Source organism: Prionailurus viverrinus, chromosome B4 (genome assembly GCF_022837055.1).
Source record: "Prionailurus viverrinus isolate Anna chromosome B4, UM_Priviv_1.0, whole genome shotgun sequence".
In the NCBI taxonomy this organism is placed as follows: domain Eukaryota; kingdom Metazoa; phylum Chordata; class Mammalia; order Carnivora; family Felidae; genus Prionailurus; species Prionailurus viverrinus.
In genome coordinates, this window is record NC_062567.1 from 121,343,141 (window position 1) to 121,369,143 (window position 26,003).

General features: G+C 43.5%; 1 protein-coding gene and 1 long non-coding RNA gene across 2 annotated transcripts in view; both read right to left on the minus strand.

Annotated features, from left to right (window-relative positions):
* Positions 1-26,003, minus strand: part of LOC125170673 (putative tetratricopeptide repeat protein 41) — a 76,570-nt gene that overhangs the window by 2,008 nt on the left and 48,559 nt on the right. The window contains 3 exon segments of the mRNA XM_047867347.1: positions 7,125-7,258; positions 12,016-12,168; positions 13,162-13,309. Coding sequence (XP_047723303.1) covers positions 7,125-7,258; positions 12,016-12,168; positions 13,162-13,309 — 435 coding nt within the window.
* LOC125170776 (uncharacterized) lies at positions 18,755-25,268 on the minus strand. Its single transcript, XR_007154086.1, has 3 exons — positions 24,864-25,268; positions 19,236-19,274; positions 18,755-18,893 (listed from the first exon to the last, which is right to left on the minus strand). It is a non-coding gene; the product is annotated as an uncharacterized LOC125170776 (long non-coding RNA).

Here is a 26,003-nt window from a genome sequence, read left to right on the forward strand (position 1 = left end):
GTCTAAACTGCAAGTGGTAAATTTATTCATTTATTCATCTACTCATTTTACCCATTTACAAGACCCATTTTAAGGAGCTGAATTTCTACCACTAGTTATAAACATAATGTAAGGCCAGTGCATATAGGACATCGATTTGGGTGTGTGACAAAGAGACTGCCAAGATCTTAAGGGTAAAAACCACCGGCCCCATATTAATAATAATCATAACAACAATGGTAAATTATGCGATTGCCATCCATCAGGCCTGTGTAATCCCAAAAGGTATAAATGATCATCATTTGTCTATTGTTTTCTCATTTAGCCTTTTACTAGGACACACATCCACATGGTTCAATGACAATGTATAAAGCTATGAAGTAAAAAGCATCTCTCCCATCTCGGTCCTCATCTGTGCAGTCTTCTCCTAACCCGCGTCCTTCCAGAGAACTTTTAGTGCATGTCTATTGTCTTTTAAAGAGGAGAAGACTGGAAGAAGTAACTAGCTCCCGTTCATGGTAGAACAGTCCAAGGTCTGCTTCATCCCCAAGCCCGTGTCCTCCACTGACTGCTACACTAGGCTGCCGCTTCCCTCATCCTGGATTGTCCTTCTTCAGAGGACCAGCCGTGGCTTCTATTTGCAGAAATGTTCTCTTCTCTGTAGCTCTGCCTCATGAGTCATAACCCAGGTCTCAGAGTCTCGTAGGGAGCTGTAGCTATTGGCTCTGCCTAGCAATCTGTGGCTATTTTTCTTCTTTTCGAATTATTTTCATAACTCCCTGTGATGTTATGTCTAGCAGAGCAGAAGGCACTTTCACAAGTGACCCTGCTCTGGATGGCCACGTTGCCTTGGTCTTAACTAACCTTACAAGGTAAAGAGAAGAAGAGAGCCAGAATGTCTCACGCGGCAGCTAAGCAAGAACTCATTCCCCGAGATCTTCTGGATGCCAATAACCAGGCCGCACAGAATATTTATTCTGCCCAAAGCCCTTTAATAGGCTCCGACTTGCCAGACAGACCAGCTACCACTGCCCCAACACACACAGTTTCCGGCTCCTGCTCCTCAGACTCCCTCCTGGCCACACATCTTGGCTCCTCAGGCCCCTGTACCCTCAGGATCCATTCTGCACCTGTATCTATAGCTCTGACCTCAGACACAATCCAGTCCTCTCTTTCTGGCAACAAGTGTTGTAGCTTTCAGGAAAGGACAGCCTTGCCTCAGGCCCAGCCCCAGGCCATCCCATCCTCCCTTGGGATCAGTACTGGCCGGGCAGCACGACCTAGCCTGGTCAGTCCTCCCAGCCCAGGGAAGAAGACAGACCAGGATGGGTTCGTTTCAATTAGATGGAAGTCACCGAACCTCTTCTTACTTGAACTCTTCATTCTCGATGGAGAGGGAATCTAACATTAATTGGGCATTCTGTTGGTCTTTCTGCATACATCATCTCATTTAATCTTCAAAATAACCCGATGGACATTATTACTATCACTTTTTGGCCAGTAAGAAAATTGAAACTCAGAGAGGTTCTGTCCAGAAACCGGCAGAACTGAGATTCAAAGCCAGGTCCCTGGGATCCAAGCACTATAACTTCTAGAGGTAGGTAAAGACAACACCGTTCTCCCTGTTGCAATGGATCCTTAGGAGATTTTCCATAAAAATATAGATAGGGAGGAACCATCAGCTATCTTTTCATTTTGCACTTAGGGACAGAATATGAATCAGAGGTAAGAAAAGTGGGGGACAGGCCTGCCAACTAGGTTGAAAATCTGTCCTCAGATTTAAAACATTTTTTTAAATTTTTTTTTCAACGTTTTTATTTTTTTTTGGGGACAGAGAGAGACAGAGCATGAACGGGGGAGGGGCAGAGAGCGAGGGAGACACAGAATCGGAAGCAGGCTCCAGGCTCTGAGCCATCAGCCCAGAGCCTGACGCGGGGCTCGAACTCACGGACCGCGAGATCGTGACCTGGCTGAAGTCGGACGCTTCACTGACTGCGCCACCCAGGCGCCCCTTAAAAAATTTTTAATGTTGATTTTCTTTTTGAGACAGCACAAGTGAGGGAGGGGCAGAGAGAGAGACACACACATAGAATCCAATGCAGGCTCCAGGTTCTGAGTTGTCAGCACAAAGCCCTATGCAGGGCTCGAACTCATCAACCACAAAATCATGACCTGAGCCAGAGTCAGACGCTCAACTGACTAAGCCACCCAGGCGCCCTTATTCTCAGATTTTAAATGGTAAGTTCTCCTCATCCCCCGCCGCCACCAACTTTTTTACTGCTTATATTAAAAATAAAGTGGGGGACGCCTTGGTGGCTCAGTCGGTTGAGTGTCCAACTCTTGATTTCGGCTCAGGTCATGATCTCATGGGTCCTAAGATCAAGCCCCGAATCAGGCTCTGTGCTGTGGAGCCAGTTTGGGATTCTCTCTCCCTCTCTCTCTGTCCCTCCCCCACTCACTCACTCTCAGTCTCTCTCTCTGTCCAAATAAATAAATAAACATTACTAAAAGAATAAAATAAAAAATAAAGTGGTAACTTTACTATTTCCTCTAGAAAAAGAAAGCAAGATCTTTTATCAAGACAATCCTCTGCCCTTTTAAGTATTCTTCTAAAGTACAACCTTTTCTAGTCTGTATTCTACTACAATTTAAGCCTCTTGCTTCCTCTAATATTTGCTGTCACCTAACACGTGGGATTTTCCAATGCCAGCCCTGTGTTTACTTTCTCCCCAGTCCATAGTTGCAATGCAGGTGGTTGCCACCAGCTAACAAGGAAGATCTCAGGTGTTGGTGGAGGTCCTCAAGAAATCGAATCAACTCTATGGACACTGCCCAACAGGGTGCACCCCCCCCCCACCTGTGCACCTGTGTGGGAATGAATGGGCTAAGTAGAGACAATCCCCTTCTATGTTCTCCACCCAGAAGGTGTCCTGCAAATGTGAATGAGGAAGGAGGATTATGCATTGCCTAGAGGTTCTTTGTTGAAAGTTTTTTTGTTTGCTAAGTATGCATGTCCAAAGTTTCTTCCTCAGAAGTCCTTCAGTTTGAGAAACTAAGCTTGTTTCCTCATTCTTTCAATAAATGTGTGTCTACAAACATATTAGGGAGGGAGAAAGCTATCATTGTCTCAAAGTGAAACGTTGCAACTGGATGTCTCCATGGGCTTTCCATTTCTGCCCTGAAAGGAAACAATAAAAGAGGGTATGTGGGCGGGGAGGAGGATGGAGGGTGTCCTTCGCTCCACCCCTCTCCACTGAGACCATTGGCAGGTCCGCTTACAGGGACCCGGCTGCACATGACAAGCAGCAACCTCTGTCCTCTGCCTCAGTACTGCATGAGTTCATTCCACCGATTTAGGGGCCTGTGCAGATCCCACTTTTGAGTAGAGGGAACAAATTCATTGTTCTCTCTTACACAGGCTTTTGCCCCTACCACTCCACCAAAACTGAAGGTTCCCTGTGACCTCTGTGGCGCAAGGGTCTGCTCTCAAGTTGGTGGTCAGTTGTCAGCCCTGTCCTTTCTCAGCTTCCATGACTTTACCGATTCTCAGCCTCCTTCTAGAGCCATTCCTCATCTTTCACTACAACTCTTCCCTCTGCCCAGCCCTTAAATACTGGCATTCTTCCAACTTCTATCTCTTGCCATCTTTTTGTCTTATATTCTTCTTGGCTCTTTCAACCATTCTACCAGGTTGACCCACCAAGCATCTGCTAAGGACTCCAAAATAATTTTTCTCCAGCTCAGTCTTCTAGCTCCTAAGCACCAGAGTCTATACTCTACTGCCTACTGAATGTCCCCACTCACATAAGAGATTCAAACTCAACATGCCCTAAATTAGCTCACCATGGGTCCCACCCCAACTCTCAACCTATGCTTCCTGTCTTAGAACGGCAACAACTTCATCCACGCAGATGCAATCACCTCTGGTATGGCCATAAACTGGGGGATACCTTTGTTCCCTTCCCTCACCTCCCACATCCAATCAAGCACTGAAAACAGTTGGATTTACCTCTGAAATCTCAAATACAACCCTTTCTCTCTATTTCTAATGTCCTGGTCTCAGTTAACACAGAAGACTCTCCAGTCCTCTCTTACCAGCCCCATCCTCTATCAGCCACAGAGTATTAGATCTAAAATACATTTTTGGTGGGGTGCCTGGGTGGCTCAAGTGGTTAAGCATCTGACTCTTGGATCTCAGCTCGGGTCTTGATCTCAGTGTCGTGAGTTTAAGCCCTGAATTCAGCTCCACACTGGGCATGGTGTCTACTTTAAAAAATGAAGTGAGAGTTGTTTTCTATGAAAAACAGGCTGAATGCCTTGGAATTCTTTCAAATTCCAGGGCAAGACAGCCATAAAGGGTGGAGGGAAGAAAGAGATAGCAACCTAGAAGGATCTTACACAAACCATGACAATTGTCCAAGTTCTCACCCTACAGAAACTAAAACTGGAAATTGTGGGTGATACATTTTGAGAAAGGTGATGGCTAATTCTAATCAGAGGACCCACTCTAAAAAAAAAAAAAGTCTTGATTCTAAATTTAAGAGTTTGAGGAAATAACTATTTATATGTGGAAGTTAAAATTGAAATGCATAGGATGCCTGAGTGGCTCAGTCAGTTGAGCATCCGACTTGATTTCAGCTCAGGTCATGATCCCAGGGTCAAGAGATTGAGCCCCAAGTCAGGCTCCATGCTGAGCATTCTCTCTGTCTCTCTTTCTTCCACCCCCACATGTGTGCTCGCTCTCTCTCTCTCTCTCTCTCTCTCTCTCTCTCTCTCTCAAGGAAAGAATAAAATAAAATTCAAAGGCAGTTTGTCTATGTCACTTACCTGATCTTTTGGATTAAGAGACCTAGTGCTATAGAGGACCACAGCTGAGCTGAGCATTGAAAACTCCTCTGAGGAGAGAGGACTGACTCACTGTATGGAAAGTCACCCACAAGAGCTTTTGTTTAATTTCTTCCTTCTAAATTTGACAGAGATGGTTGGCATTTCTTTTTTAAAAGAATCCCAGGGAGAGGGAAGTAATGTGAACTTCATCTATCATACTTCTTCCAAAATAAACAATTCAGTACAGAACATTCAGCTTGATATTATGGGATATGAAAAGCCACACTCCCACTGAAATTATTTCTCAATAGGCGGATTTAAAACACTTATCAGAGGAGCGCCTGTGTGGCTCAGTCGGTTGAGCATCCGACTCTTGATCTCGGCTCAGGTCTTGATCTCACGGTTCATGGCACAGAGCCCCGCCTTGGGCTCTGCACTGACAGCATGGAGCCTGCTTGGGATTCTCTCTCTCTCCACCCCCTCTGCCCCTCCCCCACTTGTGCACATACGAGCTCTCTCATAAATACATAAATAAAAACACTTATTAGAGAAGGAGAACAGTAATACGGTTCTGTATCAGAGGTAGCCTGGAACATAAATCACAAAAATCCTCTTTTCATAGTCAGGATTCGTACTAAAATCTCCAGAATTAACAGTTTTATCAGGTTAAGATTTGTCTTGAAACTGGATTGAAATTGAGAGGAGACTAGCTGTACAGGATATATTACACAGAAAGACTTCATTTTTGAATAAGTGTCTCACAAAACCATGACCAGAAGAGGAAACAAAATGTAGAATTTATTGCCCCACAGACTGTCACCTCAGATTCTTCGATTGACCAAACTCAGTTCAGGCTCTTCTTAGCTCTTTTTCAACCAGGCCTCACTTTGGGCTTCTGTGTTCATCTCTGCGTTGTCCAGTTTTAGCAAGAATCCTCCTAAGTCAGTTTAGCCATCCTCAGTGTCTGATCACCCTGGACATCAGGTTCCTCAGTCCCCATCACAGCCCAGGTGAGGCCTGCCTTCAGCAAGAACCCTGTTAGGTTCATTGAGCCCGAATTCCTTACATCGGACGTTTCCTCTCAGTGAATTTTCTATCCATTGACTCCCTCCCTACTCCTTGGCTATAAATTCTCACTTGTCCATGCTGTATTCAGAATTGAGTGTACTTTTGTACTGAGGCCTCTTTCCCCTATTGCAACAGTCCTAAATAAAATGTTCTTACTGCTTTAAGGTGCAGCAAATACTTGTTGAATGAATGAATGAATGAATGAATGAATGAGTGAATGAATAAATGTATGATAATGATAACACAAGTAATTAACATTTAAAATGCCCTTAATGGGGCTCTTGGGTGGCTCAGTTGGTTAAGCATCTGACTCTTAATTTTGGCTCAGGTCATGATCTCACAGTTCAGGAGTTTGAGACCCACATCAGGCTCTGTGGTGATAGTATGGAGCCTGCTTGGGATTCTCTCTCTCTCTCTCTCTCTCTCTCTCTCTCTCTCTCTCCACCCCTCCTCCACTCATGTGCACACATGCGTGTGCGCTCTCTCTCTCAAAATAAATAAATAAAGGTAAAAAAGTTAAAAAACATTCAATCAAAGGTAGGCCCATGTGAAAAGTCATTTGTGATTCTCAGTCACGTGTTACTCCAGGGTCACAGGAATAAGTATGAAGAGGCTATTCTCATACAAACAGTGTCTTACAACAGAATGGGCAGGAAGGGAAGCCACGCTGACAAGACAGGGTCTAGCTGGGCACGGTGTCCCGCCCACAAGAGATTGAGAGACGGATGGAAAGACTTCCAGAAGATGGAAAGACTTCTTTCCATTATGGACTGAGTGTGTCCTCCTCCCAAATTCTTTTGCTGAACTCCTAACCCCCAACAGGATGGCATTCAGAGACGAGGCCGTTGGGAGGTGAGTGGGTCATGAGGGCAACCCCCTCGTGAATGGGATCGGTGCCCTCATAAAAGGGGTGTCCGTCCTCCCACCATGTGAGGACACAGTGAGAAAACAGCTGTCTATGAACCAGGAAGCAGGCTCTCTCATGAGTCTATTGCCACCTGATCTTGGACTTCCCAGCTTTCAGAACTATGAAAAACAGGTATCTGTTGTCTAGGCCTCCCTGTCTGTGGTATTCTGTTACAGCAGCCCAGACAGACTAAGATGCTTTCCTGATAAGACAAGGTAAACAAAACGCTTACATAGTCAACAGGAGTTACCTGCTTCAAAATGAAGGCATTTTTAAAATAAGCCAAGTATGCAGGTCAAAGGGAAAAGTCGCCCTCTTCTAATAGAAATATGTCAGCAATTACCTAATTTACACAAGGTGTCACTTAGGCTAATGCTCAGCTGCTTCCTGACGAGTGAGGAATTGGTGAAAGTCCCTGCATTTTCCTTTATTCGTATCACTTGTTTATAATATTCAATTGCTTGCTTCCTTTGGCATCTAGAAAAGAAAAATTTAATTAAAGTTTTGCATTCATTCATTCATTCATTCAACAAACATTCAGGGCTGGGGCTCAAAGATGAGTAAAACTAATCCGTGTCTCAGAGAACTTCCCAAGGTAGGAGCAGAGGCGGAAGAGTGAAACAAAGGACCGGCCACTCATGAAGGGCACTAAGTGCAAACCTAAGGGTTCGGGGCTTTCGTGGTGCAAAATCTCCATTAAGAGTATGATGTGATCTAACATGCATTGTAGAAAATTCCCCTGGATGGACAATGTGGAGGAGAGACTGCAGGAGGTAAGGCTAGAGTCAGGGAGGCCAGTTACTCCAAGGGAAGAATGAGGGTCTGAGGTGATGCAGTGACCCCCAGACGAAAAAGGAGATCTGCTGAACCTGGGCGTTACAGTGAATGTTGTGGCCCTGGTGCTGGGATCATTGGGGCATCGCCCAGTAGAGTGACATGGTTAGAACCTGAGCTCTCAAGTTAGACAGGCCTGGTAGTTACATGGAGGTTAGTTAGGCACAGAGCTCTGCAATCAGACTGCCTGGGTGGTAATCCTGGCTCAACCACTTAAAGCTGGGCAAGCATCCTAATCTTCTGAACCTCAGCTTTCTCACCTTCAAGATGAGCTCAACAGAACTGTTTTGAGGATTTGATGAGAAAACGCATGCAGTCTTTAGTATAGTGACTGATCATAAATACGATCAAGATGACCCCGTGGTGTCTGCACTGGGTGAAACAGAAGACGCGTTTCATCAGGAAGAGAGGGTGGACGTGTTCAGTCTTGAGAATGTGGACTCGGAAATGCCCAAATACTTTGGAATACTCAAGTGGAGACACCCAATAGATGATAGGTCTAAGAGGAACATGACGGCAGGCGGCCAGCACCTTATGGCTGAAGCTCTAGGCACAGGTGAGGTTGGGGGGCTAAAATTGAGACCAGCATCCAAGCACAGCGTCCATGAACTGAACCCAAGGGAGCACCATCATTTGAACAAGAGTCAGTGAGAGAAAGAGGAAACCCACAAAAGAACTGAGAAGGGATCATCAGAGAAGAGATCCGGGAGGGAGGGGATCTCAGGCACCAGGAGAGAGTTGTTTCCGGAAGGGAGTCATCAACACAGTCCTTACCTCAGCATGAGAAGGCCAACAAGATCAAAAAGTACAAAGGGACACATGTAACATGTTCCTGATGACATTCACTGGAGTAGAGAAAATGGAGCTTGATGGAGGTAGACGTTCAAAGACAGTGAATGGGAAGTCAGGAAGAAACTTGACCTTGAAAAGGTGACTGATGAAAGGGTAGCTGCTGATGAGTGGATACAAAGTCAAGAAAGAGTAGATGACATTTATTTTACTGAGAACATTTACTGTTCCTCTTAAGACAGCTTATTCACTCTTCTCTGTCCTGTTGCTTTTAATTTAACCTCCTTTTTCCAGCCCTCCCCACCCATGCTGCAAGGCCCTCAGGATCCCACGGATTATTTCTGTAGTGCATGAGCACTGTCTCGAGGGCACCTGGCCACCGGGACAAAGGATCTACACATGTGTGAGAGGGGAGGCGAGTCGCACAGCAAAATATCTCCTGGTCTTAACTAATGCTAAGAAAGATGTGGTCACCTAAGGACAACCTTCCACAAGGAAAAAGGCTTCCTGTTATTCCAGAAGGTTGATCGTTGCTAATGAGACCTGGGCAAAAGGCATCCAAGTATGGTCAGGCTGTCTGCCGCAGTGGCCCCCCTGTGGAACGGACTAGCAATATTAAGCGTCTGTGATTCACACCCCACCCGATGTGGACTTGTGATGGGGCAGCCCCAGGCAGCACGGATGACTCAGTCAGTATGCTAGTGTTTAGATTTTTCTTTTGCGAGGCATTGGTTTCACTGTCAAGCTGTTTGCTTCTCTAAAGAAAGGCCTGTCTCTGTTCACAGGTGCGGGTCTTAAGGGGAACGAAAGGAGGCTTATCTGGTATCCGGCACCTAAACAATTACCTGATGCGGAGCAAAATAACAATACTAAGAACCCCATTTAATGAGCCCTTTTGGAATGTGCCAGGCTTTCCGCTAAGCACTTCACAGACGGGATCTCTTAGTCCTCACAGTCACCCTGTGAGGAAGACACTATCCTCACTCTCATTTTACCAACGGGAAAATGAATGGGACAGCACCTGTAAAGTTAACCCTAACTACGTGCTCATTTGGGCTACGCTTTTGAAGGTGAATACTCCAAGAAAGACTAAGTGCCCATTGGCAACCTCTCATCCCTCCTGGGAGCAAAAGTGGGAAGAGGTTGCCTGCCTGGGGAGAGGTAAGACGGAGAACAGAGAGCGGAGGGACAGAAACTACGGAAACTCCACAACTTTGTAATATAACCTAGAGCATCTCCAGCCTTCAGGTTGGCTGACTCGGCCAACCTGAGAGGGTGTGAGCCAGAGCCAAAGGAAGGGTGGGGTGTATCAGCGTCTGGACTCACACAGAACCTTCTCTCAACTAGTGGTAGATGCTAACCCGGCAGATGCTAACGCTGATTCCACCCATAGGATGAAACCTATACCCCTCTCCCAAACACAGGAACTGACAAAGAATCTCTCCTTGACCAAACTCCGCTCACGGCCTTCTCACTCTTTCTCAAACAGGCCTTAACTTTTAGATGTCTGTGTTCATTTCTGCACCATCCAATTTTAGCAAGAATCCTGATAAGTCCATTTAAAGAGGACTCCCCGCCCCCTGATGTCTGATCACTGTCAAAACCGGGTTCCTCATTCCCCGTCATACCCCAGGTGAGGTCTGATCATGCCGGCCTGCTTTCAGCAAGCATCCTGTTAGGTCGGGGGCACCTGGGTGGCTCAGTCGGTTGAGCGTCTGACTTCAGCTCAGGTCATGATCTCACGGTTCGTGAGTTCAAGCCCCACAGGGCTCATTGCTGTCAGTGCACAGCCTGCTTGGGATCCTCTGTCCCCCTCTCTCTCTGCCCCTCCCCCACTTGTGCTCTCTCTCAAATATAAATAAACATTAAAGAAATTTAAGAAAGCATTAAAAAAAAAAAAAAGGAATCCCCTTAGGTCCATTGAGCTTGAATCCTCCTCACCCCCGAGGTTTCTTCTCAGCAATTTTCCATCCACCGATCCCCCCCACACACAACTTCTCTTTGTATTGGGGGTTGTGTCCAATCTCTCCCCCTGCAAAACCTCACTGCAGGACCTGAAAAAAAGTCCACCTTATCTTTCTTTAACAAGTGTTACTGAGACAGGAAAAGCAAAGGGACTCCATGAGAGAAAAAGTTGTTTTTTTTCCTTCTTTTCTGGCTTTTATTCTTGCTAGGACCTGCACCCCTACCCACTCTACACATGCCTCAGAAGGCAAAGAGCATATGTCCTCCTTGCCAGGGACAAGGAATTAATGATTTCTCAGGAATAGATAACATCTAAGGACGGGCCAGGCGAGAATGACCAGAAGAAGCCATCACGGGTACTCCAGACTACCAGCGCTAGACATCTCCACGCCAAGGACCCCTGGCTCCAAGAACTAACACCGGGGCCCTCATCTTTGATCTAGCTGGTTCCTGGATGCCTGAGGGGACACTTACACCAGACCGCCATCCTCAGTAAAAACTCCCAGACCCCAAGCAAAAACGAGACTTGTGCTCTTTTCCTTTCCAAGTCTCCTGGACACCCCATCTATCTGTCTGTCTGTCTGTCTCTCTATATATATACATATATATATATATATATATTTTTTTTTTTTTTCAGTAAACTATGCTTTCACCTCCTGCTGGCCCATGTTTGATTTCCATCCCGCGTGAAGCCAAGGACCCCTTAGCTGGTCTCACAGTACCCTGCTCTGGGTCCCTGGGCCAGGCCTGCCCTACATCATTATGAACAGTTTTTTCTCTAACAGCCTTAATAATGCCTTGTGTGGGGAGCAGAAGGAGAGCCCCAAGCGTCACAGGAGAGGAAGGGGACTTCCCGAAGGAGGAGAGGAGAAGGAAAACACAGAGGGAAAGCCTGGGTCTTCCAGGAGGAGACCCATGGGGTGTGGCCCCACAGACAATGGAGCTGAGACCTGCACAGAGTCAGGATATAAATACAGTTAACCCTTGAACCACGCTGTGGGGGGGGGGGGGTGGTGGTGGAGAGGGACACCAACCCCTGTGCAACTGAAAATGTGCATATCTTTTGACTCCCCAAAACTTTAATAGTAACACAGTGTTACTTACAGTGTTAAGTAAGTGTTACTGATAACATAAGCAGTCAATTAGTACAGACTTGTATATCATACGTATTGTATATACTGTACTCTTACAATGAAATAAGCTAGGGAAAAGAAAATGTTATGAGGAAAATCATAAGGAAGAAAAAATGCATTTACAGTCCTGTACCATATTTATTTTTTTTAAATCCATACATAAATGGATCCACACAGTTCACACCTGTGTGGTTTAAGGGTCGGCTGTACATCTTCCTCACAAGGCCTGGGAGTGATTCAGGGAAACACAACAACATCACACTCCTTTGTATTTTTCCTACTGCAAAAACTTCTACACAATTCGTGGGCCAAGAGGTCCTTTCAAATACATTACAGTCAGTGTCCTGACAGACAGGGACAGAACTCTCAGGTTTCTGAACAAGGCTGCAGTCAAAGAAGTGAGGCACCCTCGATGGGTCAACCCCAGACCTCCCAGCCACTGGTATTTTGGTGGGGGGCTGGGGGTGGCGGGGAGAGAAGACACGCTACTTGGAACATTTGATATAAACTTACCTTTCACTCTCTTCCAGTAGAAAAGATAGTAAATCTGCTAAAAACTCCATAATTTCTCCAACTAGGATATTTTTCTCACCAAACAAACTTCTCCTGATATTTAAGCATTCTTGAAGTCTCATTTTTGCAAGAGACGTGTATCCAGCAGCAAATCTGAGAAAAAAATGCATGTGTGTCTTTACTGGGTACGATATTATTGGCTACTTCATTGTACTATCAAAGGTAATTTTTTTTTTAATTTTTTTTTTTAAGTTTATTTCTTTTTGAGACAGAGACAGAGCATGAACGGGGGAGGGTCAGAGAGAGAGGGAGACACAGAATCGGAAGCAGGCTCCAGGCTCTGAGCCATCAGCCCAAAGCCCGACGCGGGGCTCAAACCCACGGACCATGAGATCGTGACCTGAGCCGAAGTCGGACGCTTAACTGACTGAGCCACCCAGGCGCCCCTCAAAGGTAATTCTTACAAACATCCTTTATTTTATACAGAAAGAAACAGAACAGCAGAGCAGTTTCTAATATAGAGATTCAAGACCTTCACAGTGACTCATAAGGAGATAAGTGAATATCTTATAAGAAACTAGACACTATTCTCAACCCGATCACTATCGACACTTGGGCTAGGTACTATGTTGTGGGGCTGTCTTGTGTATTGTATAATGTGTAGCATCATCCTGGCCTCTACCCACTAGGTGTCAGTAAGAACCCCTCCAAATGCCTCCAGACATTACCAGAGGTGCCCCGAGGAGCAAAGTCACCCCTGGTTGAGAACCACAGAAGCAGAGGATAGAAATGCTAACATTCAGCATTTCTTCACCCAGTTAGATGGAAAATGGATTAACAAGTGTGGCTTAAAAATCTTAATCTTGGGGCACCTGGGTGGTTCAGTTGGTTAAGAGGCCGACTCTTGATTGCAGCTCAGGTCATGATCTCACGGTTCGTGAGTTCAAGCCACACATCGGGCTCTGTGCTGACAGTGTGGAGCCTGCTTCGGATCCTCTGTCCTCCTCTCTCTGCCCCTCCCCCACTCAGGCTACATTCTTTCTCTCAAAAACAAATAAATGTTAAAAAAAAAAAAAGAATATTAATCTTAACAATAAAAACTAGTACAGAAAACAATAATTTTTCAAGAAAAAAATTCGTGTTTACATCAGAACACCTTCGGTGTATTTCATGATAGCCTGGTCACAGGGGTTGTTGTCCAAAAAGCTGGAAGTTTCAGTAGCACATTCCGAAATATGATTTTCTTTTAAGTACTTTTCACTTGCTGACTTTACCAGGTTGTTCAGCACTCTGCCTGCAGAGAATACATTTTGGCAAAGAAGATGATGCTTAAGGTTTTTTTGTTCTACAAAAGAGTTAAGATGTCAAGAGGCAGAGCATTTGACATCATTTCTTCATCACTGCCAATAGCCAGGATTTTCTTAATAAATCAATTCCTGGCCTGCATTGAACAGGGCTTGGTTTTCATACAACGAATTTGTGTGTGCACAGCAATTACAAGGCTGAAGAGCTAAGAACAGATTGGAACCGAATTCTGAGACCGTTTTGCAAATGAATAGATCAGAAATTAAGTAAGAATATGGATCATCACTGTGGTAGCCAAATCCTACAGAAGGCAGCCAGCACAGTCTTGCAGTAATAATAAAATGATAAAGCTTACAACAAGAAGCACATGAATTAGCCCTATAAATCCAACTAAGAAATCATGAGCTATCCCTAGATACACACTGCCTTGGGGATGTACCTTCTGCAAAGGCCCAGCATCTTGCTCCTTTATTGAGAGTTATATATTCTGACATGCAGAAAGGATTTTCTAAGCCCTACTTTGTTAGGAAGAGAAAAAGCCCCAACAATGTTCCCAGAAGGCATTAGTCCAGCATTGGTGGCAATAAAGAAAATCAGACTTAACTCCCTGTGCTACGGAATTCACTTGTGATTATAGAGGATTACCATGAAACCGTCAAGAGGCATCTTTCCCGTCATCAGTGGGACCACATTCACTGCCCCACCCCCACCTCACCCAGTGCCTCACGTCTTTCACTTGGGCATCAGGGAGGGATAGAGCCATGTACCCAATCTCCCAATGTCCCCTCTCACCCACCATGTAGTCTGTAACGGCTTCCCCCTCACTGAGAAAAAAATCCAAATGCTTGCCCAAGGCCCGACACAATTCGGGCCCAGCTGCCTCCTGCCCTTTGCTCAGGGAGGCTCTTCCCACGGCTAGCACAGGCCAAGCCCCTTCCCACCCCAGGGCTCTGCACATGCTGTCTCCTTTGCCAGGACCACATGTCTCAGCTTAAATGCCCTCTTGACCCTTCAGAGGCAGACCCTCCCCCTGCTTAAGCTCTCTACCTATGGCTCCTCTGTGTCTTCCATTGTATTTATTCCAACCTGCAATCATTGTGTGTTACCTGTCATCTCCATTAGAGGGCAGTGTTGGTGACTGTCCTGTTCACTGTGCTGGGTTCAGCAGAGCCCTGGGTGCATCGCAGGTGCTCAGTACACAGTTCTTGAATGTATGAGCTCTGGCCAGGCTGGAATCCTTGCCCCTCTCCCTTTATCTGCTCTCTTGGGCCCTGAATCCCGGCCTGACTCTCGTCAGAAGCCTGGAGCTATGGTGGGTCCCCATCAAAGTTGCTGATAAGGACAATGATCTACCCCCAAGCATCTCTTTTCAGCGGGACCCCACCCCTCCTGCTGGTTTGACCTCCTTGGGGAAACACGCTTGTCTACCCCATGCCAAGGTCTGCTCAATTCCTTGGAGCTCTGTACTTTGAACTGCCCAGCTGGCTTTGGAGGGCCAGTCCCAGAACCCACCTAAGTGCCCCTGGTTCCCTCCCTGGTATCCTCTGCTCACCAAGGTCCTAGCATGCCTGTAACCAGTCCTGCCTGCATGAGGGTGCCTCAGAAGCTATACTCTGTATATCAAGGATTATAGCTTCATACACGTCAATGCTAGAAGAGATTCTGTATAGTGAGGAGTTATTGCAGACAGACTTTAGGGTCAGACAGGCCTAGCTTGAACTCCCAGCTCCAAATCTGCTGGCTGTGGGAGCTGAAGTAGTTTAAATTATTCTATGTTTCTGACCTTCAGTTCCCTCCTCTATAAAATGGGGGTAGCAATACATACCACATCAGGTATATTTGAAGACAAAAGATCATGAGCATAAAGTGTCATACATAACAAGCATTCAACAAATGAGAACTATTACTATCAAAGTGGATTTGTAGATGAGATCTAGTGAGGAGAAGTGGCTTGCCCAAGGTGACCTTGGATCTTCTAGCCATGGTGGTAGATTGCAAAAACAGCTGTAACCCCCCATGCCAACCTGTACTGATTCCCCTTTGCAATGTCACTCTCCTCCACCAAGAGGTGGAGTCTCTCCCCCACTCACAGCAATGGACAGATCATCTAATCAAAAAATCAACAAGGAAACAATGGCTTTGAATGACACAATGGACCAGGTGGACTTAACAGGTATATTTAGAACATTTCATCCTAAAGCAGCAGAATATACATTCTTCTCCAGTGCACATGGAAGGTTCTCCAGAATAGACCATATACTTGGACACAATTTGGCCCTCAGCAAGTACAAAAAATCGAGATCATACCGTGCATATTTTAAGACCACAACACTATGAAACTCGAAATCAACCACAAGAAAAAAATTGGAAAGGTAACAAATACTTGGAGACTGGAGAACATCCTATGAAAGAATGAATGGGCTAACCAAACAGTTAAAGAGGAAATTAAGAAGTATATGGAAGTCAATGAAAATGATAACACCACAACCCAAAACCTCTGGGATGCAGCAAAGGCGGTCATAAGAGGAAAGTATATAGGAATCCAGGCCTTCCTAAAAAAGGAAGAAAGATCTCAGATACACAACCTAACCTTATGCCTTAAGGAGCTGGAAAAAGAACAGCAAATAAAACCCAAAACCAGCAGAAGACAGGAAATAATAAAGATTAGAGCAGAAATTATGATATAGAAAACAAACAAACAAACAAACAAACAAAAACCAGTAGAACAGATCAATGAAACCAGAAGTTGGTTCTTTGAAAGAATTAACAAAATTGATAAACCACTAGCCAGTTTGATCAAAAAGAAAAAGGAAAGGACCCAAATAAATAAAATCAAGAATGAAAGAGGAGAGATCACAACCAACACAACAGAAATAAAAACAATAATAAGAGAATATTATGAGCAATTATATGCCAATAAAATGGGCAATCTGGAAGAAATGGACAAATTCCTAGAAACATATACACTACCAAAACTGAAACAGGAAGAAATAGAAAATTCGAACAGACCCATAACCAGTAAAGAAATCGAATTAGTGGGGCGCCTGGGTGGCGCAGTCGGTTAAGCGTCCGACTTCAGCCAGGTCACGATCTCACGAGTTCGAGCCCCGCGTCGGGCTCTGGGCAGATGGCTCAGAGCCTGGAGCCTGTTTCCGAATCTGTGTCTCCCTCTCTCTCTGCCCCTCGCCCGTTCATGCTCTGTCTCTCTCTGTCCCAAAAATAAATAAACATTGAAAAAAAAAAAGTTTAAAAAGAAATCGAATTAGTAATCAAAAATCTGCCAAAAAACAAGAGTCCAGGGCCAGATGACTTTCCAGAGGAATTCTACCTCTCTGGTAGAGGAATCTCTACCAGAGAATTTGGAATTCTACCAAACACTTAAGGAAGAAGTAACACCTATTCTCTTGAAGCTGTTCCAAAAAATAGAAATGGAAGGAAAACTTCCAAACTCTTTCTATGAGGCCAGCATTACCTTGATTCCAAAACCAGACAGAGACCCCACTAAACAGGTGAACTATAGACCAATTTCCCTGATGAACATGGATGCAAAAATCCTCAACAAAATATTAGCCAACTGGATCCAACAATACATTAATAAAATTATTCACCACGACCAAGTGGGGATTTATACCTGGGATACAGGGCTGGTTCAATATCTGCAAAACAATTAATGTGATTCATCACATCAATAAAAGAAAGGACAAGAACCATATGATCCTCTCAATAGATGCAGAGAAAGCATTTGACAAAATATAGCATCCTTTCTTGATAAAAACCCTCAAGAAAGTAGGGATAGAAGGATCATACCTCAAGATCATAAAAGCCATATATGAACGACCCAATGCTAACATCATCCTTAATGGGCCAGAAAAGACCCCGAATAGTCAAAGCAATTTTGAAAAAGAAAACCAAAGCAGGAGGCATCTCAATCCCAGACTTCAAGCTGTATTACAAAGCTGTAATCATCAAGACAGTATGGCACTGGTACAAAAACAGACACTCAGATCAATGGAACAGAATAGAGAACCCAGAAATGGACCCACAAACATTAGTGGCCATCTAATCTTTGACAAAGCAGTAAAGAATATCCAATGGAATAAAGACAATCTCTTCAGCAAGTGGTGCTGGGAAAACTGGACAGCGACATGCAGAGGAATGAACCTAGATCACTTTCTTACACAATTCACAAAAATAAACTCAAAGTGGATGAAAGACCTCAATGTAAGACAGGAAGCCATCAAAATCCTCAAGGATAAAGCAGGAAAAAACCTCTTTGATCTTGGCCGCAGCAACTTCTTACTCAACACGTCTCCAGAGGCAAGGGAAACAAAAGCAAAAATGAACTACTGGGACCTCATCAAAATAAAAAGTTTCTGCACAGCGAAGGAAAACAATCAGCAAAACTAAAAGGCAACCGACAGAATGGGAGAAGATATTTGCAAACGACGTATCAGATAAAGGGTTAGTATCCAAAACCTATAAAGAACTTATCAAACTCAACACCCAAAAAACAAATAATCCAGTGAAGAAATGGGCAAACGACATGAATAGACACTTCTCCAAAGAATAAATTCAGATGGCCAACCGACACATGAAAAAATGCTCAACTTCACTCATCATCAGGGAAATACAAATCAAAACCACAATGAGATACCACTTGACCCCTGTCAGAATGGCTAACATTAACAACTCAGGCAACAACAGATGTTGGCGAGGATGCGGAGAAAGAGGATCTCTTTTGCATTGTTGGTGGGAATGCAAGCTGGTGCAGCCACTCTGGAAAACGGTATGGAGGTTCCTCAAAAAATTAAAAATAGAACTACCCTACAACCCAGAAATTTCACTACTAGGTATTTATCCAAGGGATACAGGTGTGCTGTTTCGAAGGGACACATGCACCCCCATGTTTATAGCAGCACTATCAACAATGGCCAAAGTATGGAAAGAGCCCGAATGCCCATCGATGGATGAATGGATAAAGAACATGTGGTATATATAGACAATGGGGTATTACTCGGCAATCAAAAAGATTGAAATCTTGCCATTTGCAACTCCATGGATGGAACTAGAGGGTATTATGCTAAGCGAAATTAGTCAATCAGAGAAAGACAAATATCATATGACTTCACTCATATGAGGACTTTAAGAGACAAAACAGATGAACATAGGGGAAGGGAAATAAAAATAATATAAAAACAGGGAGGGGGACCAAACATAAGAGACTCTTAAATATGGAGAACAAACAGAGGGTTACTGGAAGGGTTGTGGGAGAGGGGATGGGCTGAATGGGTAAGGGACATTAAGGAATCTACTCCTGAAATCATTGCTGCACTATAAGCTAACTAACTTGGATGTAAATTCAATAAATTATATGAAAAATTAAAAATTTTTAAATTTAAAAAAATAAAAAAATAAAGCGATTTCCCACTTTACCTGCACTAACATGTTCTCAACAGTCAAGAATAATCCTTCTGCTTCATTGATCTTGCCCATAAGCTTCAGAAATTTCGCAATAAAGAACATTAATCAGCATTTGTCCATGGTGGTAACCTCAAAAAGCCTGCATTCCAGCACTAGAATGGAAAGAAAGGTAAATAAACCTAAAGCATATTCAGAAAGGAACAAAGAGCATCCAATACTTAATCTTGACACAGGAGTTAAACATATTATCCACACTTCAGTATTTCTCTCTCAAGGGATTAGCTCTTTGCTTTTATTAATGTTTACATATATTACCAAGTATTTCAAACAATGACATAAACAACAACTCTAATGCTTTTAAATGATCTTTTGATATGTAAAATTTGAAAACCAGAGAGTCAAAGAGTATTTCTATAGTGCAGTCTATATAATGCTGCAATTTGAACTTGGGGGGCATTGTCAGGCAAGAATAAAAAGGTGTTTAAATTACTTACACAATTCTGCCCTCTGTTGTAACTATCTTGAATTACTGGCTGTGACAGAAAGAACAAAATGTTAAAAGGACCAAATAAGGAACATATTGTGTGTGTGTGTGTGTGTGTGTGTGTGTGTGTGTGTGTTATACCCTATTATATACAAATGAAAATACACAGAATTTTTTAACTTGAAGATTCAGTTAAATACATGGTACTACAAAGTCATCATTTTCATAATTTTTCTTCCCAAACATCCCAGTATATGAACTTATACATTTGACGACTGTTTCATTTCAAATTATTGTATCTAATCTGCTGGACAAAAATATATTCCTTGTTCTTCATCTGTTCCATCGCTCAAGCTGTAGGCCACCCAGACAATGAATGCACCCCTGTTTTCCTTCTGCCAACTTCGCCAGGGATCACCATTTGTGCACAGTACAAACATTTATTGAACATCTACTATGTGTCAGACAATATCCTAGGCTCCCAAAAAAAGCATTGCAGACCTCAGCACCACAGAGAGGCCAGGAGGCTTTGAACCAAAGCTGTAGTGCTTCGAGTCCAAGAACTAAAACTAAATCAGAGTCAAGGGAAAGAGACAAGACTCTCGGCCACAGTGGCCATCCAAGCAAACGGACCTAAGGTGGGTATGAGAACTGGTGGGTCAAGCCAAGTGACAAAGGAATCTAAGAACTGTAAGTAGCTGCTTAGAGCAGCTGAGGGTGGTCTGGACAAATTGCTGAGGGATGGGCCCTTGCCCAGGGCCGGCTTGGTCTTGCAAATTCTATGAGGATTACCAGGTCCAGCCCACCTGTCAAGGGCTGAGGTGGGAATGGACTATGTTCATTCACTATGTTCCACACTCAATTCAACAATCTCAGTGCTCCAACAAGTCTTCATTCATGAACCTTTCCTGCCACTGACCACACCCTCATGTTCATTTACTTAGCACAAACATATAGTTGGGATAGATAAGAAAATAACTTTTCTCACTTTAAAACTAGTATGTGTACATTATAGGAAAATTGAGAAATATAGAAAAATACAAAGAAGAAATCACTCATAATTGCATTATTCAAAGATAATCTGCATTAACATATTGTTGTATGTACCTCTGATCTTTTGCATGTATCCAAACACATTTTTTTAATGTTTATTTTTGAGAGAGAGAGAGAGAGAGAGAGAGAGAGAGAGAGAGCACACGAATGGAGAGGGGCAGAGACAGGTGGGGGGACAAAGGCTCCAAAGAGGGCTCTGCACTGACAACAGAGAGCCCGATATGAGGCTCAAACTCATGAACCTCGAGATCATGACCTGAGCTGAACTGAGCCACCCAGATGCTCCATACACATTTTTTAAAAATAAACTTGAGGGGCACCTGGGTGGCTCAGTTGGTTAAGCATCTGAGTCTTGATTTCAGCTCAGGTCATATCTCACAGTTGTGGGATCAAACCCTGTTTCGGGCTCAGAGCAGATCTCAGAGCCTGCTTGGGATTCTCTCTCTCTCTCTCTCTCTCTCTCTCTCTCTCTCTCTGCCCCTCTATTGCTTGTGCTCTCTCTGTCTCTCAAAATAAATAAACTTATTTATAAACTCTCTCAAAAAAAAAATAAACTTGAGATCATCCTATACATTATGTGTTTTTTTTAAGTTAATGGTCTCTTTATGGGGCGGGGGGGGGGGGGGAGGAGGCGGGGTGCGACTAACATTTACAGCTTGGAATGGGCGTAAAGTTTAACTGCCCGAATAGCAGTGTTGATGGTTGCACTGGAATCCACAGCCACAGCCTCCTCTGCTGGCTCCAAGCCATGGTTTCAGACAGATTTAAAAATGGAGTATAAAGATGCCCCCCGCCGCCCCGGTAAAGTTTTCTTTTTAAAATTTTGTGTGAATGGTGACAGCCCCACATCCATTTCGCTCTAGTAAAATGCGATCAACGTTACCATCACATGTGGCATGCCAGTGGGATGTGCGTCATCCTCAATATGGTTCTGGACACACCAAGTATAAGAAAGCCATCCTGCTAAGTGGGGCTACATCCAGACAGTTTATCCTTCATACAAATGAATATAAATTCAAACCATGAAAAGAACCATCAAAGAGATGGTGATATGAACTACGGGAGGTTTCTCCATAGAAATGACAATTGAGCTGAGAGTTTAAAAAAGAATAGAAGCTGTTGCAGCAAAATGAGGGAGGGAGGGTGTAAAAATTCTGGGCAGAGGAAGAGCACAATGCAAAGGCTCTAGGGCAGGAAAAAGCAAGGTGCTTAGGGGACTGAAGAGCAGAGAGAGCGAGCTGTTTGGTTCAGGATCAGGGTGGAGACATAGGAAGGGGCCATTCGGCAGCCACACCATGCCCGGTGCTGCTGCGGGTACCAGGAACACAGCAGTGAACACAAGAGGCAGAGTCCTCCTTTCGTGGAGCTTATATCCCAGCAGCTGGGAGGGTCAGAGAGGAGAGGGCAGCAGGGAGCAGAGACAGACAATAAAAAATTAATTAATTAATTTAAAAACAAAAAGGAAACTAGACAAAGTCAGGTAGCAATAAAAGCTATGCCAAGAATTAAAACCCACTGACAAGATAGAGAATGACTAGGTATAACATCAGATGGGGTAGGCCACTCTGAGAAAGTGACACTTTGGCTGAGATCTAAATAACCAGAAAGAACTGGTACTACAAAAATATGAGTGGGAAGAACATTCCTGGCAGAGGCAACAGCTGGTGCCAAGGCCAAAAGGCAGAATGTACTTGAAGGACAGAAAGAAGGCCAGAGTGGCTGGCATCTAGAGGCCAAAAGGAAGATTCTTATAAGATGACGCTACCTAGGCATGTCGGGGGTAGATTATACAAACGATTATAAATTAAACTGAGGAGTTCAGATTTTAGTATCGGTGCAGCAGCAGGTCTCTGGAATGATCTTAACCTGGAAAGTGACATGATCTGGTTTATATTCCTAAAAGCTCATTCTGGCTACTAAACAGAAATGGAACTTTTTTGGAACAAAAATGAAAGTAGGAGGACTAGTTAGGAGGCCATTACGATAGGCCAGGTGAGAGGTGATGGCGGCTGGTGAGCCACTGATGGCAGTAAAAAGCTGAGGTTAGGATATCCCCTCTCACCACTCCTACTGAATGATACTGGCAGTCCCAGCTAGTGCAATAACACAAGAAAAGGAAATAAAAGATATACATGTTGGGAAGGAAGAAATAAAACTGATTTTGTTCACAAATGATAGACCTGTCTGTGTAGAAAATCCCAAAGAATCAACAAAAACTCATAGAACTGGTAAGTGATTATAACAAGGTTGCAGGATACAAGGTTAATATACAAAAGCCAACTTCTTTCCTATAGACCAGCAATGAACAATTGGAATTAGAAATTTAAAACACAATACCACTTATAATAGTACCCCATAAATGAGAAACTTAGGCCTAAATCTAACAGAATATGTACTTGATCTATATGCAGAGAACCACAAAATTCTGATAAAGGATATCAAAGAAGATCTAAATAAACTGAGAGAGATTCTATGTTGATGGACTGGAAGACTCAACATTGTTAAGATGCTTGACTTATAAATTCAATACAATACCAATAAATCTTCTCTAGATGTCTAACTGATCTTTGACAAAGTAGCAAAGACAATTCAATGGAAGAAGTGTTAATTAACAAGTTGTTCTGGAACAACTGAACATCCGTATAAAAAAAAATTAATCTAGACAGAGATATTACACCTTTCGCAAAACACATAGTCAAAATGGATCATACCCTTAAATATAAAATTAAATACTACAAAAGTTTTAAAAGGAAACAGAAAAAAAACCTATGTGACCTTGGTTTTGGTCATGATTTATTAAATACACCACAAAAAGCATAACCCATGAAAGAAAATACTGATTAAGTTAGACCTTATTAAAATTCAAAACTTGGTGGAGTGCCTGGGTGGCTCAGTCAGTTAAATGTCCCACATTTGATTTTAGCTCAGGTCATGTTCTCATGATGGTAAGATCTAGCCCTGCATCAGTCTCCACCCTGGGTGTGGAGCCTGCTTAGGAGTCTCTCTCTCCCTCTCCATCTGCCCCTCCCTTGCTCGCATGCGTGCACACACACTTGCACTCTCTCGCTCTCTCACTCTCAAAACTATATATATATATATATATATATATATATATATATATATATCCATCAGTGATAAGAAGTAAAGTCAGACAAGAACTAAAAATGTTCTTTGCATGGCCTGCTCAAGATCTTGCCTATTTTTATTGAAGGGTTCATTATTTTATTTAAGAGCATTTTACTTATTAAAAGTATTAATCTTTTGCCTGCCACATATGTCACAAATATTTTTGCCAGTTATCACTAGTCTTATAATTGTGTTTTTAATTTTCTGAGTTGTGTTGATTTGTTTTGATTTACATGTTGTAATTTCATTTATTTAGACACATTTATCGACTGTCTTCTTTGTGATTTACTCTTTTGCTTTCTTGCTTAGACGCCAACATTTTCTTATAGTTTTTTTTTTAACATAAAATTTCATTAATTTACATTTAACTCTAATCTTCTTGGGATTTATTTTGGTGTAATGGCTCAGGTAACTTAACTTCTTACCAAGTAGTGAACCATTATCACAGCACTATTTATTCAATTTATTCCATAATCTTTCTAATTTGAAAAGTTTCTATCACTTACTAATTTTTTATATCCATACCTGAGTCCGTACCTGAGCTTTCTATTTTGTTCCACTGAGCTGTCTATTTTTGCTCCCAGTAGCATTTTTAAAATTATTACAGCTTCATAATATGTTTAAATAAGTTGACATTCAAATTGCCCTCATTATTTTAAACTCTTACTCTCACATATCTTCTTCTCCAAGAACTTTAAAATCATTTTGAAAATTTAGAAATGTTTTAATCCCATCGGGATTTCAATTAGAATTGTCTTATGTACATAAATCAATTGTGGAAGAACCAACAGCTTTACAATATTGAGTTGCTCTATCCAAGAATATGGTATGTCTCCCTATATACTAAAATTTTATTTTCTATAATTCTGAAAGTTTTATAAAAATAAAGATCCACGCATTTCTTGTTACATTTATTCGTAGATATTTCATATTTCCTGTGGCTACTGTAAATTGTCTTTTGTTCTTTTTATTTTTCTGTTGAGCTATTTTTTAAATTATTTGTAATAAATGATTTGTTCCATCTAAAATATTTAGAAGTTTCCAAAAGTATCAGAGGGCAAAACATCATACATTACTCATGAAAAGCTGATATTGTCCCATTTACTACAACCTTCTGACAAGATCCTGCACTGTGATGCATATACCCTTTGCTCCAACGAGAAAGCCTGACCCTGAAAAACAACATGATTCTCCCCAACCCACCACATCTGCCACCTGGGAGGGTAGTCAGCCATCTGCCAACATGGAGCCATTCTGGGACCAGTCCTTCTGCCACATCTGTTTTTAGTCTGTCTCTTCTGGTGTTTGACTTTGTCTCCACTTTTTTGTGACCCAGGACTCCAGCTAAAAACAAGCTGATCATATCACACAGATAATCTGTAAAACCTGACCCGACCATGGCATTGTCCTCTAGACTCAAAGACCTCCCTACCGGCCTTCCGTCAGAGATGTAACTTACCCAGAGGCATCTCGCAAGGAAGGGCAAACCCAGGCAGCAAGTGGACAGGCAGGAAGCAAGGGGCAAAAGCGATTTCCAGACTCACAGCCAGGCGTCTTTTCCACCAACCGAGCAAGTTAGGGTTCTGGTTCTCATCAGAGCCACCAGGGGGAGCCAAAGCACACAGTCCGGCGGCAGGCCCTAGGATGGGGGCGGGGCACGCATTCTTTTCTGGAGGGGCAGCCACAGACTCCTGGTGGGGAGTGACCTCACACACCCGTCGGCTCCCCCATCAGGCTGATGAGCCTGCCCACCCTCTCTTGGACCCGTACTGGCCTTGCTGAATTCTTCAGGTTCATCACTCTCCCCCTGACTCAGGGTCCTCAAACATGCTGTTCCCTCGGCCCTCTGTCCCATCAGCTCTCACTCCTCCTCCAAACCTCAGATGAAATGTCACTTATTCAAAGTGTCTTCTGCAGTTCCTGAGACAAGGCCACACCTCCTGCTCCCGGCTCCGGGCCGGGCCACCACCACCGTGTACCGCTCCCTCAGCTGCACTTCTCAGTAGGGTCTGTTTTATACTCTACCATAAGCTCCATCAGGGCAGGAGCCCTGTCTGTCTTGTCCACTGCTGCGTCCCTGGCATTTAGCACCAGGCTCACCACGACGCAGGCACTCAGTGAACGCTTGAATTAATTCAGAGGATCAGCTCGTAATCATGGCAAAGCACGCTTGCCCAGACCTCTTTATTAGAAGGGAGGACAGGGCTGAAGTGGCAAGCAATTCCTGAGACCGCAGCCCATAATACAGGATTTCTCAAAAACCTGCCTGAAATAACATTCCTGCTTAAGGGCCTTGCCTCCAGCAGCACCCTAGGAGGGCAGAATGTCTTAGGACTGCGTGTGGCTACATAACCATGGTAGGAAAAGCCTAGTCTGGGGGAGGCCCAGACAGCAACCAGACCCCTGGAAAGCCTCCTCTGAGGATTATACAGGATTCCTGCTATCATTAAACCCATTCCAATGAATCAAAGGCTATTCTATCACTTTGGTGACAAGTAGCTGGTCTTATTGAGAAGAAAAGCTAGTAAAAACAAGATAAAAGGGGCTAGCCAGATGCCCGAGGTTTCCCTTGCATACTTTTGGCTTCCTAATCTTGTTT